This window comes from Nilaparvata lugens, chromosome 14, assembly GCF_014356525.2.
Source record: "Nilaparvata lugens isolate BPH chromosome 14, ASM1435652v1, whole genome shotgun sequence".
NCBI lineage: Eukaryota > Metazoa > Arthropoda > Insecta > Hemiptera > Delphacidae > Nilaparvata > Nilaparvata lugens.
In genome coordinates, this window is record NC_052517.1 from 21,875,677 (window position 1) to 21,891,866 (window position 16,190).

Here is a 16,190-nt window from a genome sequence, read left to right on the forward strand (position 1 = left end):
TTTTATTCAAATTGGATAATCTTTTTCAATATACTTGCTAAGATCATTACAAGAGTGAGAAAAAGTGGCAACTGAAATTTTTAAGTGGTCTAATAAGCGAGTTATGGGTTGTTGAAGTGCTAAACTCCATTTTCTTTCCAGATCATAAACGGTTTCGAATTTTCCATTGGAGTTTTTTTTTAAATACATTCAGTATATCATTGGCTTTGTTCTAATATGCGTTTTTTTGCGATTTATGCAAAAATAAACAAGTTATCGAATTTACAAAAAATGTTACTTTTCTATTTATTATTGCCCGTCAGTGGGCAGCTTAACACTTTTACCCAGCCAAAACAGTAATAATAGACAGTAATCACCTTGCTGAGGCCGAAATCGGTGATCTTAATTTTGCCACACACGTTGCTATTCTATTCTTATAAAAATAAATTTTATAAAAATTGTACACGTGAAATTCTAACCTTATCTTGGACTTTGTCACCTATAAATTTGGAACAAAAATAGCACAAGGACTACCTTATTATTTTATCTTCTATAATGTTATTGCATTAGTGTCATTCGTAAATCAATAAATGAAAAATTCTTAATAGGAAAGTCATTCTTGAAAGAATTACCTTGAAATCTTCTAATGCTATTTTGTCTATGATTCTATTCCACCACCTTGCTCAGCCACGAAATAAGAGTCATTCTATTCTATTGTATTGTATTTTCTATTACCTTGCTGAGACCGAAATCGGTGATCTTAATTTCGCCACACACGTTGCCCTCTGTTAGAAGGATGTTGCCCGGCTTGAGGTCGTAATGGATGACCGGTGGCTTGATCTCGTTCAGGTACTTGAGAGCCGAGACCACCTGCATCACGATAGAGCGCGCCTCACGTTCCGCTATTGTTTTGTGCTGCAAAAGTTAAGGGAAAAATATGAGAAAGTGGAAAAATTGCTTTGTGTTGTAAAAATAGAGATACAAATCATGAAAAAGTGGTAAAACTAATATGTAAATTGAAATAATAAAAAACTCGACTGTGTCACTATCGTTGTAGAATCGTTCCGTAATGAAATAAAAACACACATATTGTCAAATTTTACAGTTTTATTTACCATGATCCTGTACCAAATAAAACTGTAGAATTTGACGACAAATGTGTTTTTATTTCATTGGAAATAATCAAGTTTATTTCCTTCAAAAACAAAACAAATGTGTAAACATAATGTATGTGTACAAAGTAAGTTTCTACAGTGTGATGATGACCCACACCAGGTCGAAATGATAGTCATTACCAATAGTAAGTGCATTTCTCACTTCATAAGTGTTTTCAATATTCAAGTTGTAAATCATTAAAGTTTACAGCACTGCTAATAATAGTTTATGGAAGTTAACCTATTCACCTACAGCTGCCCATGTACTATTGTCAACTTCACGAAAATAGTCCGATGGAAATTGAAACAGATGAGTACCTCTTCACTTTTTGTGTAGTTGAGAAGTTGATATTGTGGTAATTATTCATATTGAGTTGTAATAATTGAAACCGGTCTCTCTAAGTATCAATAAATCTGTGGTTTTTGACAATTTCTTAGTCTGTCTTTTTCACTCAGTACCTCTTCACATACGCCAGCACCTATAGACGTTGCCAATTCGTCAGGTGTATTACAAACATATAAATCAATTCTCATTTATAACCAGCTGTGGACAACGTTGATCGACTTTTATTTGGCAATATTGCAATAATGGTTGCGTTCAAAGCCACTGATTCAATTCCATCGTGTTTTTTTTATGTTCAGTAAAAAAATCTGATCACAGATGTACCACAGAATGGAAGGTGGGCTAGTATCCTAACGCCAAAATCTGCCATCTTGAAAGAAAGTGTAGCATTCTAATACAGCAGTAGTTTTAATTTCTAACAAGATGATGCAGTCATGTGTCGTGGTCTTGGTGCACTCAAGTCTTGGATAGATTGATACCTTCCATCCTGTATGTAAAAATAACTGTAATAAGTTTATTCTTCAACCACTCATACGATAAATCCACGATAAGATCTATACAAAATTATAAATGGGCTTTCATATACTTCAATTAGAATTAATTCAGTTCGATTAAATTTTCATGTTATGCATAGCATATTATAAATACAATGACAGGTCATAACATTTCATCAAACAATAATAAAAAATGCTAAAAAGCAGTCGTTAGGTCATGTCAGAGGCCCTGAAATTGATCAGTTGCGACCTGAAAACTCTGACACCAGACCTGAGCCAGCCAGGTCACTCGATATTATTATTATCAAACAATACACATCATAAATACATTACAAATGTCACACAATATACATGTAAATAGTCTAAGGCCGGTTGCACAACAGCCGGTTAAATTTTAACCGTGATTAATTCCACGAGAACCAATCAGAGAAGCCGTCTTTTCAAAAACGCCTTCTCTTATTGGTTCTTTTCAAAAACGCCTTCTCTTATTGGTTCTCGTGAAATTAATCACGGTTGAAATTTAACCGGCTGTTGAGTAACCGGGCCTTAGGCCGGTTACAGAGCTTGACCGACCGTCAGTGCGTACGTCAGTCGCGCTTGTCTTTTCCATAGATATTCCATGTATCCGTACAGAGCAGAACTGACGGCACGCATGCGCACGGTCAGGACCATGCGTTTTATAAAGCGTACGAATACCATCGGTCGAGCTCGTGCGCATTAGTTCCATCGGTCGACTGACGCGCTATTGAAGCAAATAGAAGCTTTCAGAGCTGTACTGATCAGTAGCCCGATCGCAACATAACCAATGTGCTGACACCTCTGCCCGACAATCAGCTGATATTGAATTGAATAGCATAATGGATGAATTCCATTAATAGTGTCATATTTGAATTCAGAGTTTTTCTATACATTTCTTCAATAATTTCTAAATTTTTTACTTTCCTTGCCCTATTACCATAGGTAAGGAAAGTATTGCTTTCCGAGAAAATTAAGGTACCCCAATTTCTCTACGTTTCAAGGTCCCCTGAGTCTAAAAAACTGGTTTTTGGGTATTGGTCTGTATGTGTGTGTGTGTGTGTGTGTGTGTGTGTGTGTGTGGTGTGTGTATGAGTGTATGTGCGTCTGTGTGCACGATATCTCATCTCCCAATTAACGGAATGACTTGAAATTTGGAACTCAAGGTCCTTCCACTATAAGGATCCGACACGAACATTTTCGATCAAATGCAATTCAAGATGGCGGCGAAAATGTTGTCAAAAACAGGGTTTTTCGTGATTTTCTCGGAAACGGCTCCAACGACTTTGATCAAATTCATACCTAAAATAGTCATCGATAAGCTCTATCAACTGCCGTCCCATATCTGTAAAAATTTCAGGAGCTTTGCCCCATCAATGCAGATAGATTCCCAATTATCAGGCTTCAGATACAATTGAAACGAAAAAAATCAAGTGGAGTAGACATCAAAAAAATCAAGTGGACACGAACATTTTCGATCAAATGCAATTCAAGATGGCGGCGAAAATGTTGTCAAAAACAGGGTTTTTCGTGATTTTCTCGGAAACGGCTCCAACGACTTTGATCAAATTCATACCTAAAATAGTCATCGATAAGCTCTATCAACTGCCGTCCCATATCTGTAAAAATTTCAGGAGCTTTGCCCCATCAATGCAGATAGATTCCCAATTATCAGGCTTCAGATACAATTGAAACGAAAAAAATCAAGTGGAGTAGATTGAGCATGAAAATCTCTACAATTATGTTCAGTAACATTTTCACCTAAAATTGAAAATAAGCTTTAAATTCGAGAAAATGTGATTATTCAATTGCAAATTATTGTTGATTCTATTAAATCATTCACTATGAAGAGATAGCAGACCTCATGATTGTGTGTCTCCAGCGTTATTGCCCTGTCACCAGCTGGCTCAAATCTTTGAATAGTAGACTTGAGATGCGCGGGAACACTAGCGTCAGGTGATCAATTTTCATAACGGCAAGGAAAGTTGTGTGAGTGAGCCACACCAGATTTTTTATTTATATATATTTTTTTGATTTATTTGATCCGTAGCTTAAAGTGACTGCAAGTATTCCCAATGGTGATAGAAGCTCGAAATAACTCATCAAAATTTCTGATGGACATTCAGAAGTAGTTAAAAAATTTATCTCCATCCTCAAGCAATGATGTAAATATGGTACTGAATTCCCCTTGAAATTCTCTTTGGGTGACCGTCGGGTGAACTTGATATCTACGTCTTTTAATCTTTCGTTTGCGAAGATAATAAGCTCCAATTAAACAATCTGTAAATGCGTCCATTTTGTGAGTCAGAAAAACTGATGTATGGTCAGGATGGTGCATACGCACTGACGGTCGGTCAAGCTCTGAATGTGTAAAACTGATTTATGGATGCGTATGGTCAGGATGGTGCATACGCACTGACGGTCGGTCGAGCTCTGAATGTGTAAAACTGATGTATGGATGCGTATGGTCAGGATGGTACATACGCACTGACGGTCGGTTGAGCACTGTAACCGGGCGTTAAAAATTAAAAAAACAAAGTTATGCGAAACGTGTGACTCACCTGTTTGAGATAGAAGTCGAGATCGTGTCCATCACAATACTCTAATACGGTACAGAAGGAGTTGGGGTCTATTTCGAATACATCGTACAGTTTCACCACTCGGGGATGGTCTAGCGCTTTGTGGATGTTGTATTCTCTAATCGCGTGTCTGAAAGTAACAAAATTACAACATTGAACAAGGATTGTTTCACAAAACATTATTTATCAAACACACAGACATATATACATGGATAATCAAGGTTCAGTGGTAGACAGGACTTAAAAGTCGTAAATTTATATAATAGAGAATATATTAATAAAATTAATTTTAAAAAAATGGTTTCTTGACACTCGATAAGGGAATGAATAGCAAAATCGACGATATGATGCATCATCATTAAAGTCGCCTATCACCAACTCCAACATGAAGATTTATATAGATACAACAGAATGAGTCTGTTCTGGGTACATAGAATGTGGTAAATTGTCCGATTCACTATTTACCAGGTAAAAAGTTCCGCGTCCCATGGGAAGAATTTTGACAGATTCTGTACCAGAAACCACTTCCAGTTCCAAGTTCCTGCACCACAGTCGAAGTCTGGTGAATTGTGACAGTTCAAACTATTATAGCTCTCATTGGTCGATTGAATTGTAGTCTGCTTGCTTCTCTGCGCTGATAGTTTGTTTGTTTATCATAGCATAGCCATAGAATAAATAACCAACAAAATTATGTTTGATAACCATTCGTTAAATGAATTTTTCTCTGTATAAAATTTGAGAGTAATAGAATGAAAGAAATGCAAATTTTTGTAGACGGTAAGTTTGTAAAACAGGCTTTCTCCATTCACGCAGCTATAGTGAGGTCCACGTTATAATGACAGTATTTGATCAACTTTGGTTTTGCTATCCTTGTCTATCATTCAACAAAGCTGGTGGTACTCTCCTTTTCTAGGTCCACAACGATGCCAATTATGTTTTTGACAGTGTAGAAATATAATTAATTAATGCAGAGAATCGGCATCGCTATTCTATCCTTATCCAATGCCATTATAACGTGGACCTCACTGTAGTAAACGATACATTTTGGTGTAAATCAACTTAATAAGTGCGCGCCATAAGCTTGAACCAACAATTTTGAAATGGCGTTCCTAGGGAACATTTTGCACTATAGTTGACCAAGCGAAAATGGGTCTCTCAAGGCCACTGCAATGTTGCCACTGGTGGCCACCCCTCACTCACCAATCTATATACATTGACTATATTTCTACACCCTGAACATCGCTCTTTCCTTCTCATACCTTCCCTCTTCCTCTTTTCCATCACTACCTGTCACAAATTCTTTTGAGCACGTCAGGTTCAAAAGTTCTATTGTGTCAATCTTTGAAGTTAGAACAATAACATCCCCCGTTACCTCCTCCCATCATCCGCTATATTCTTCAACATCATGAAATGAAGGAAAGAATATTGTTATGTTTAATGTATAACTCTTTCTTGAGTCATGACATCAAGAAATCCAATTTTATAATGATCGATTAGATTTTTCTTTATAAATTCAACTATTTATAAACTGAGCTATTACTTCATAAAGGTTACTTGAAGACTTTTATAATAATCAAATGGAAGTAGAGTGATGTAATTCTATTTATTTTAGTCAATATTCTTGTAATGACCACTTCACTCTGTATTTTTCAATTTGCATGAATTCTCATTTGATTCCCATCACACTTCATCCAGGCTTTGGACAGAGAAGACAAACAATACTCCCCACAATAACAATACTTCACTATCACACCCTCTCTCACACACACATTCACTTTCTCTCTTACTAGCCACCCTTAGTACAAAGTGGCAACAGTGTTGGTAGAGACGAGTGGTGGTGTCAAGAGCAAGCTTTGACCTTGAGGGACCCATTTTCGTTTGGCCAACTATAGTGACGTGATTGAACAATTTACTGTACACCAAACTTAAACAATATTACATTATTCCAATTAAATGCGCATTTCATCCAAATATCAACCAATCATTCTCCACACAATACTTTGTTAACATCCATTGAATAGAAATAGATTATTGAAATTTATTGAATTCATTGATAGTTGTTGTGAATCAGTGTATATGGTATCCACCCTATTCTACATAAATAAGAGTAGTCTAATCTATAGTGAGGTCCACGTTATAATGGCAGTATTTGATTAACATTGGTGTTGCTATCCTTGTCTATCATTCCACAAAGCAGATAGCGCTTTCCTTTTCAACCTCCCCAACGTTGCATACCGTTTTCAAACAATGTAGAAATGTAATTAATTAACATAATATTTAATCTCAATTATGAAGATAATAAATTTAATCATTGAATTATATACGTTGTTGGTTATTCATCTTGTTTTCACTATTATTATTACTATCGTATTTAATAGAATTTTTAAGTGAGTCTCTGTTTGGCCTGAAAATGTGCAATACCAGCACGAAACAGACGTCGCCACATCAAAAAATGTGAGTATTTTTTCACTTAAAAGTTATATTAAATACGAAGGCAATGCTGTTCTGCTATCTTTCTCCACTGCCATTATAACGTGGACCTCACTATAATATTCTACATGGATGATAATAAATGAACTGATTGATAATGAAATCTCCCACAAAACACTCACTTTATGTAGTTAGCCTTTTTATCCTCCTTCCAGTCCTTGTTTAGTTGATGTACTTTACATGCCACATAGCGCTGCTCCTTCAAATCGAAAGCCTGATGGAAAAATAACATGAATTAGAAACGTATGTGTCCGGTGTACAAAAAGGAAAACAAGTGATACTATCACACAGAGAGCTGATACATGTATCTTCATTATCAATTTAAAAATACTAGTAGTTCTGTGAACAGTAGACCTCACGCTGGATTCTCATCCACAAGTACCTGATTGAAACTATAGACCTTATGGAAATACAGCAATAGACTGGCTTCTCCACACATCTGTGTAATCACTTGTCAGCTGATTTATGATGAATAATTATATAGTCTGATTTTTACTCCAATATTGGCGTATGAAGGATGCTCCTTTTTCCTTTTATATTATCCTTGAAATGCAAAATTTCCAAAAACCTTGTATATACGTCGACGCGCAATTAAAAAAGGAACATAATTATGTCGCTGGACATAAATCCTATACAATTAAACGAGCAATTTCTGTTTATATGTTTGGATGTTTAGATGTTTATTTGTTTGTATTTCACCGGATTTCGAAAACGGCTCTAACGATTCTCACGAAATTCAGAACATAGTAGGTTTATCCTATACTATTTAACGAGCAATTTCTGTTTACATGTTTGGATGTTTATTTGTTTGAATTTCACCGGATTTCGAAATCGGCTCTAAAGATTCTCACGAAATTCAGAACATAGTAGGTTTATAATATAAAGATTCGATTGCACTAGGTCTCATCCCTGGGAAAACTCGCTGAAGGACATTGAAAGGATAATTCATCCTTGGAAGAACAGATTTCGTCGTCTGTCGATAACAGAAGATGCGTGTGCCTGTGTGGGAAATCAGCTGTGTAATCATTCAAACAGCTTACCGTATCGCGCGAGAAATATTATCTAGAAAATTTAATACTCTATCAAAATAATCTGATTTGTTGGCATGACATGGTTTTCACTTTAAATTAGAGTACGGTATATCATAATATTCAAAGTTAATCATTATTTTACAGTTTTAAGTGATTAGTGGGTGTTATTTTGTTATTCAATTTGGTTTGTAAACAATCTAAATTGGAACTTTTCAGTTTTCAAATATTTTGACTGAAAATTGGACCTGAATTCAAGTGTATGAAACATAACCTACTTTTTGGACCATTTATAGTGTATAGAACAAAATTCGGGGAAGAAACAGTTTTGGGCTGTGCCAGTTTGTCCTTCCCCAATCATTTTGAAGAATTGTGCTTTGTTTATCAATAAATAAATAACAAGCGAAGCTCGGTGCCCCGATATTTAATATACTAGTAGTTCTATGAACAGTAGACCTCACCCAGTATTCTCATCCACAAGTACCTGATTGAAACTATAGACCTTATGGAAATACAGCAATAGACTGGCTTCTCCACACATCTGTGTAATCACTTGTCAGCTGATTTATGATGAATAATTCTATAGTCTGATTTTTACTCTAATATTGGCGTATGAAGGGGGCTCCTTTCTCCTTTTATATTATCCTTGAAATGCAAAATTTCCAAAAACCTTGTATATAAGTCGACGCGCAATTAAAAAAGGAACATACCTGTCAAATTTCATGAAAATCTATTACCGCGTTTCGCCATGAATGCGCAACATATAAACATTTAAACATTAAGAGAAATACCAAACCGTCGACTTGAATCTTGAATCTTAGACCTCACTTCGCTCGGTCAATAACCATAAAAATAACCCAATATATGAATATATTTACAGAAATTCATCGCTTAATATAATAGGATATTCATTGGAAACGTTTGTTATTTGTATGATTGTACCTTGTGGACTTCACTGAAGCCTCCCTTGCCCAAGAGCATGAGAAGGAGATATCTGTCATGCAGCACTGCGTGGTTGTTGAACCGTGACTGGTCCTCATTATGAATCCTCTTCAGCTCTCTGATGTGCAAGTTACGCTCTCTCTCCAATTTCTCCATCTCAAGCTGCAAATCGGCATCCTCCTTCTTTAGCGCACTTTGTCTCAACTAGAAAGAGAAAACAATATGGATCATTTCATTGCACATCACAAAATCAAAACAATGTTTGGGAGAGAAGCTACATATTAATAAAAAACGGGTTTCCTTCATTATTAAGGTTAACCACTAACGTAATCCTTTGCATGTCGGATATTTCTGTCATCTAATGGTGATGCTATCCTGTGATAATAGACTCTGTAATACAGAGTGTTTGAAAATAACTCCCTAGTTTTAGGTATAAATTTTAATGTGTAAATTAATGGAAAACTACATCAAAAATCTGGTGTGGCGCACTCACACAACTTTCCTTGCCGTTTTGAAAATTGAGATCAAAATCGTTGGAGCCGTTTCCGAGAAAATCACGAAAAACCCTGTTTTTGACAAAATTTTCGCCATTTTAGCCGCCATCTTGAATTGCATTTGATCGAAATTGTTCGTGTCGGATCATTATAGTGAAAGGACCTTAAGTTCAAAATTTCAAGTCATTCCGTTAATTGGGAGATGAGATATCGTTTACAAAGACGCACATACACTCATACACACATACAGACCAATACCCAAAAACCACTTTTTTGGACTCAGGGGACCTTGAAACGTATAGAAATTTGGAAATTGGGGAACCTTGATTTTTTTTGGAAAGCAATACTTTCCTTACCTATGGTAATAGGGCAAGTAAAGTAAAAACTACATCAACAAGTACATACAATGAAAGAGAGAACCTTCAAGCTTTGTTCAACATCAGTCCACTTAAACATGGGATCCGTTTGTTGCCCTGCACAAGCCGAGACGATATCCACACTCTCGCCATCTATTCACCAACATATCAGGTGTAACTGTCCCAACCGCCGTGACGATTATTTCCCGTAAATGGTTTATGTCTGAGATTTTTTCACTGTACACAACATTTTTTCATGTGTGCCCAAAATAAAAAGTGCAGAGGGTTAAAGTCCGTGCTTAGTGGTGGCAAGCAATTGGGCCAGCTCTCCCTATCCACCTTCCCGGAAAGCCCGCACTCAACTGAGGGAACTGTTCCCTGGCGCCGTCTCAAGGTCAAGCAGGTCTGCTAACTGAAGGGGACAAACTTGGACAGTTGCTAAATCAAACACCACAAACTACAATAGTGTATATCACTTTCTACAGATTCTATGACATATTAAAACTAGGAGGTTCTTTTTCAAACACCCTGTACTATAAAATGCGTTCTTGTAAAAACGATGACAGATAAATTCTATTCTATTCGACATAGGTCAGGTGAACAGAGAAGAAATTTAAAATCAATTTGTTCTACCTGCACATAAAGCTGGGTCCACACTGAAAAAATGTTCGGCAAACATGTTTGTTGAGGAGCTCAGGGACAAACATTTTAAAGAGTTTGGACAATCATTGTTTGTCAAACAAAAAACTACTTTTCCTCCATCTACTATCTAAAGTACTTACTTTACTCCCTGAAACATAATACTAAAGTGTCACTTTTTCGCTCTCAGTAGTAAAAAACAGAAAAACTCCCTAGGGAGGAAAAGTGACTCCATTTAAATAACATGGGAAGCATCTCTATTTCAAAAACTCACATTGTAATAGGTTAGAAGGTCTAAGCTCAGATGAGAAAGCATAATAGAGGTGTCTGTCATTGAGTCAACTGAATTCAATACCACAACAAGAAATTTGATCAAGTCATGAAATATGTTTGTATGATATTATATTCTTAATATTAGTAGACGATAAAAATTTATACAATTTTTAAAATATTTTTATCTATTCAAAATACCAGCCAACAAATATTTTTTATCAGCAATTCAAATCTGAAACGCGTGATCTGGAGTCAGCCATTTTTGGTAGCTGCTCAGCTGATATAATTGTTACAACTTTTGCCGATAGATAGCGCAATCGGCAGTGCCAATCAGCCGACCGGTTTTTAGGTTTTAGATTTTAGGTTATGTTGTTAGGAAACATTGTCACCAATACGTAAGTTATTAAAATTATTTTATTTGTAGTTTCTATAAGAAAATGTAGATGGAGGAAAAATGTTGTGTACATCACGAGCGAAAAATACTTTTTCTCCCTCAGGAAAATTGTTGCCCTCGGCTTCGCCTCGGGCTTCAAACTTTTTCCCACAGGGAGAAAAAGTCGTACTTTTCACTCTAGATATACAAATAACTATTTTTACGGCAAACACTGAAAAACATAAAAAGCTTCAGTGCTTACAAAATATTTTGTTTGGTGACGCGTCCACACTGGTCACGGGCAAACATTGTTTGTCAAACTTAATAAAATTTGCCCAAACTGTTTCAACAAACAGGTTTGTCGAACATTTGTTCACTGTGGACCCGACTTAATCTTCTGGTTGTCGCGCCCTACTCAATCACACGAGCAGTCGCGTGTTGTATTTTTTAGATCCTATTTTTCAAGTGTAATGTAATCTGTTTACTGTCAAAACATATTAATTAATTGTATAATTACTTTTTCCATCTTCCTGGATTATTTTACGCCTATGAACATTTGGATGATTACCATTTCATAGCCCAATAAGTTACATCAAGCAAAGCCATCTATTCTGTGTTATTGGTTCGTTTACAGTCCCCGTATACAGTCTTTCCCTATGTTATGCACTGTGGCGACTAAATGGCACCTAAAGACTGAACCATTGCTCGGTTGATACTGCAACTCAGTGGAGTGATGGGGGGGGAAGTTTTGGAATGCATAGGTGACTCATTCACTGACACCACCCCATTCAATAGTTTTGTGCAGCAAAAAAACTGAAACTGTTGTACTTTTTACAACAGCGCAACTTATGCCGGAAGGTTAAGAGATTGGTTTGAATTGAAGTTGGGGGTTTCTGTCTACAATTCTTCGTTCTTCATTTCTTTTAGTTTAGTTGTAAGTGGTGGTTGAGTTATCTGTTTGTAAACTGTTCAAATAGTTTCGACTGATGAGAACATCATAGCGTTTGTGTACTCAGTAACCGTTAATCTAGCATCCAGCTGTTACATCAGTAAAAGTTAAATTGGACATGTGAAATGTTACATTAGTGACCAGTCTTAGGGCGAGACAATACTGGGCGTTTTTTTCAGGCACCAGCCAATCAGAGAGCTTCTTGCCCTGCTGACTCTAAAAACCTATAATATAGTCTCGCCCTAAGGTTTGATAGTCCTATAGCCTAAATAAGGTTATGATTTATGATGTATATGCTAATAGTCTCGCCCTAAGATAATTGATAGTCCTATTATAGCCTAAATAATGTTATTATGAATTATGTTTACTATTTGAATTTTATATAATACCTTGAGTATCTCATCAGCCTCATAGTACTCCTGCACCGTCAACCCGGGCAGAACGTCCGGTTTCAAGAATGTGGTCGCTTCAGTGCCGCCATTATGCAACGCATTAGCTCCGCCTCCTCCGCCCGAAGCCCCGCCCCCAGGTCCTCCCACTCCTCCCCCCGTCCCGCTGTTGACTCCGCCGCCTCCTACCCCTACTCCGACCCCTCCCACACCGGCCACACCTCCCACCGCTGATGAGGCTCCGCCTCCTCCCACTGAGTTCGAGTTTCCTGCACCTGGGCCAGTGTTGCCAACCTGAAATGGATTAGTGAAATGTATTATTCTCTATTATTTGTAGAATAATGAAGAATTGGTGATATAAAATCATCTCTATTATTTGTAGAACAATGAAGATTACCTAAAACAAAAACTGTTTTGATAACAATAATAGTATATGATTATTATTTCTATCAGTAGATTCATTATTTCTCTGGATGTAATATACTATACACTTACTAACTATAAATCTGCACACAAAAAAACAAACAAAACCTACTCTAGAACATGGTACACCATAGTGGAGTACATCAATTTCCACACAGAGAAAACTAAACATAGAAAGAAAAATAAAAATCTTGGTACCCTTTTTGAAATATTTAATCACAACATGTTTCGGACATTGATGCCATTTTCAAGTGAAACATGTTGTGATTAAATATTTCAAAAAGGGTACTCAGATTTTTATTTTTATTTCTATTTCTATAAAAGTAGCCCTATACAGAAAAGAGATAAAACTAAACATGTAGAGGACACATTATAAAAAATTTCTGAAACTAACCATTCTATGTAATATTATTGTAAACTATCTAATATTTCCTGTAATTGATGTAGTAGTTTTAGTTTTTTGGGGAGATAAACATTTATTTATTTAATATACTATGTGCAAGTGGAATATTGGCCCCTATGAATAAAACCAGAGCAAATGCTCATGAGCAAAAGCATTGAGCATAAGGTTTTGCTCATGAGCAAGAGCATTTGCTCATTTTGATATGAATAAGCTTTACCTTATGCTCCTGAACTCTGGAGCAAATGCTCACGTATTTTAAAGATTTTTCATCAGCTGATTCGCTTTTGTAGCCTTAATTTGTATTTATAGCTCACGAAAGCGCTAAATATGCAAACAGGGGGCACCGCTTGTGTTTGCGTCGTCTGCTCTGTTTTCTATTTATGAATAAAGTTTTAGGTTAGTTTAGTTTAGAATTTTGAAATAATAGTGTGAAAAAATGTCATCTCTATAATAATCTTCAGCATATTCTTATAATATCAATAGCCTTCTTATAATCGTCTACACTCTCATATTCTTAAATGCCTATTTCCTATTTTGTGATGGCTATCTTTATAACAGGTAGCTTTTGTATTTATTCTTTTGTAGGAATAATGGTGATATATATCATGGTTGAATCTAAGAAGAGTTTTATAGTTCTACACTATTGTTGTGATAGTACCTGGCATAGTTTCCTCTTCCTCATACGAATTAGTTGAGCCATTTTACTATGAGCAAAACTGCTCTAGACTAGACTCACCTTTTTTAAAGCATTTGCTTCAAAAGTTGAGCAAATGCTCTAGTTTATTCATACAATTTTGAGCAAAAGCTTTTACTTTTGAGCAAATGCTCAAACTATTTTTTTCATGAGCATGAGCAAAAGGTTTTGCTCACGTTTATTCATAGAAAATGAAGCAAATGCTCGATATTTTAGAAGTATGAGCAAATGCTCAACTTTATTCATATGGCCCATTGACTCTAAAGCCTGGTTTCCGCTAGTAGAGTTAGTGGTCGAGTAACTGGCATACTAACTCTACCGAGCTAACTCTACTCTACTTACTTGGTCGAGTAACTGTTTTCACTACAATTGAGAATAGTAGATAAAGTGTGTTGTCTAGTGTACAGAACTAACCTTAGAATGCCAATACTTTTAAATAAATTAAAACTTGAACACTTATCAACAGCTTTGAGTTTCTGTCTGGCTTGAGAATGTGCAACACCAGCACGAAACGGTCATCTCTACACCAAAGAATGTGAGTGTTTTATAACTTTAAGGATAGGCACACGCCAGTTAGTCAAGACAAGACATGATCAGACACGTTTAGTCACAATACTTCACATAGTTGCTTATGAAGACATGTCTAATTGCAAAGACTAATCAGTGTGTGTTGCGTCACAAGCAACTATGCGAAGTATTGTGACTAAATGTGACTAGTCTTGTCTTGTCTTGACTAACTGGTGTGACTCAAGTTATATAAAAATACAATAGTAATAACTTATTATCACTTTCATATAAGTTTTAATAAATTAATACTTTTTAATAAATAACAATACTTCTTAAACTTGGTAGTTGATAGCAGCCTACAGCACAACTCTACTCTACTAGCTCGAGACTGTTTTCATTAGCATAGTAGTGGTAGAGTAGAGTGTGGAGCGGTGGTGGGGGAAGGCAAGTGGTAGAGTACTATCCCACTCTACTCTACTAAAAACTAGTACTCTACCATCAACGTTTTCATTGGGAGAGTTCAAAGGATAGTTAGTACTTGCCCAGGGAACTCTACCACTTAGGCTCAACTGACACTTAGGCGACTCAGGTCAAGAAGAGACTGGACTCTAGTGGAGAGCATGTGTTTCCAAATGGTGACACTCAGACCAGTCGATTCTAGTCTCCACGACGTCACCATTTCAAAACACATGCTCTCCACTAGAGTCCAGTCTCTTCTCCACCTCAGTCGCCTAAGTGTCAGTTGAGCCTTAGTGGCATTTGCACAGTGCCAGTTTAAACCAAATTTCATCTTAAACTTTCATCTTATATCAAGTATCATTTGTTATAATGTGATTCATTTTGAGATGAAGACAACAGCTGATTAAATCAGTTTAAGCTTTAACTGTGCAAACGGCCCAAACTACTAATGAAAACCGGGCTTAATTGACTAAATCGCAACTCACCTGTCCAGCAGCCCCACCCACCACACAAGTGGTGCCCGAACAGGGACCTCCCACTCCTCCTCCCAGACTCGTGCCGCCTCCGCCCACTCCACCAGCCCCTCCCCCCGCCCCACCACTCTGAGCCGACGACGAGTTGCTTGGCGCCCGCTTGCGACCGCTCTCACTGTTTGTTGGCCGCTTCTTTGTCAAAAGCTTCTTCTGGCGGTCAATCTCCTCACGTTCCGATGTGATTTCTTCCTGCCCGCCTGATTGGGACAACAACAGATAATAAGGATTAAGAATTATAGTGTTTGATTAGCAATGGTATTGCTATCCTTGTCTATCATTCAACAAAGCGGATAGCACCATCTCTTTCTTGCTTAGCTCTGTAGCCAGATCGTCTTTTAACAATGGAGAATTAATAGTTAATTAACAAAATATTTCATCTTTATTTAGAAAATTCATTATTGAATTATTGAAAATATAATTTCTTGCTTAATTTTTTTTTAATATATTTTTTACAAAGAAGCACTGATAGGGAGAGAAAAACTAAGGATACTTCTTGTACTATATCTTTCCCAAATTTAGATAACAAGGGTTATGTTTTCTCTTTACTAAAATTTAGTCCTTTAATAAAATATAATTGATTATTTTAAACGAGATTGAACAACCTGTATCAGCTACCGTCTATAGAAGGCATTGACAAGACAGAGGAACGGCAACATTGTTCTATCTTTCTCCAC

The 16,190-nt window shown here is 36.5% G+C and overlaps 1 protein-coding gene across 1 annotated transcript in view; it reads right to left on the reverse strand.

Annotated features, from left to right (window-relative positions):
• The window catches only part of LOC111060123 (serine/threonine-protein kinase tousled-like 2), a 132,671-nt gene that overhangs the window by 9,028 nt on the left and 107,453 nt on the right, over positions 1-16,190 (reverse strand). The window contains exons 10-15 of the mRNA XM_039441090.1: positions 15,469-15,705; positions 12,498-12,791; positions 9,025-9,228; positions 7,177-7,268; positions 4,547-4,694; positions 715-894 (exon numbers count right to left, since the gene is read on the reverse strand). Of these exons, the coding sequence (XP_039297024.1) occupies positions 715-894; positions 4,547-4,694; positions 7,177-7,268; positions 9,025-9,228; positions 12,498-12,791; positions 15,469-15,705 (1,155 nt within the window). The remainder of the gene's footprint in view (positions 1-714; positions 895-4,546; positions 4,695-7,176; positions 7,269-9,024; positions 9,229-12,497; positions 12,792-15,468; positions 15,706-16,190) is intronic.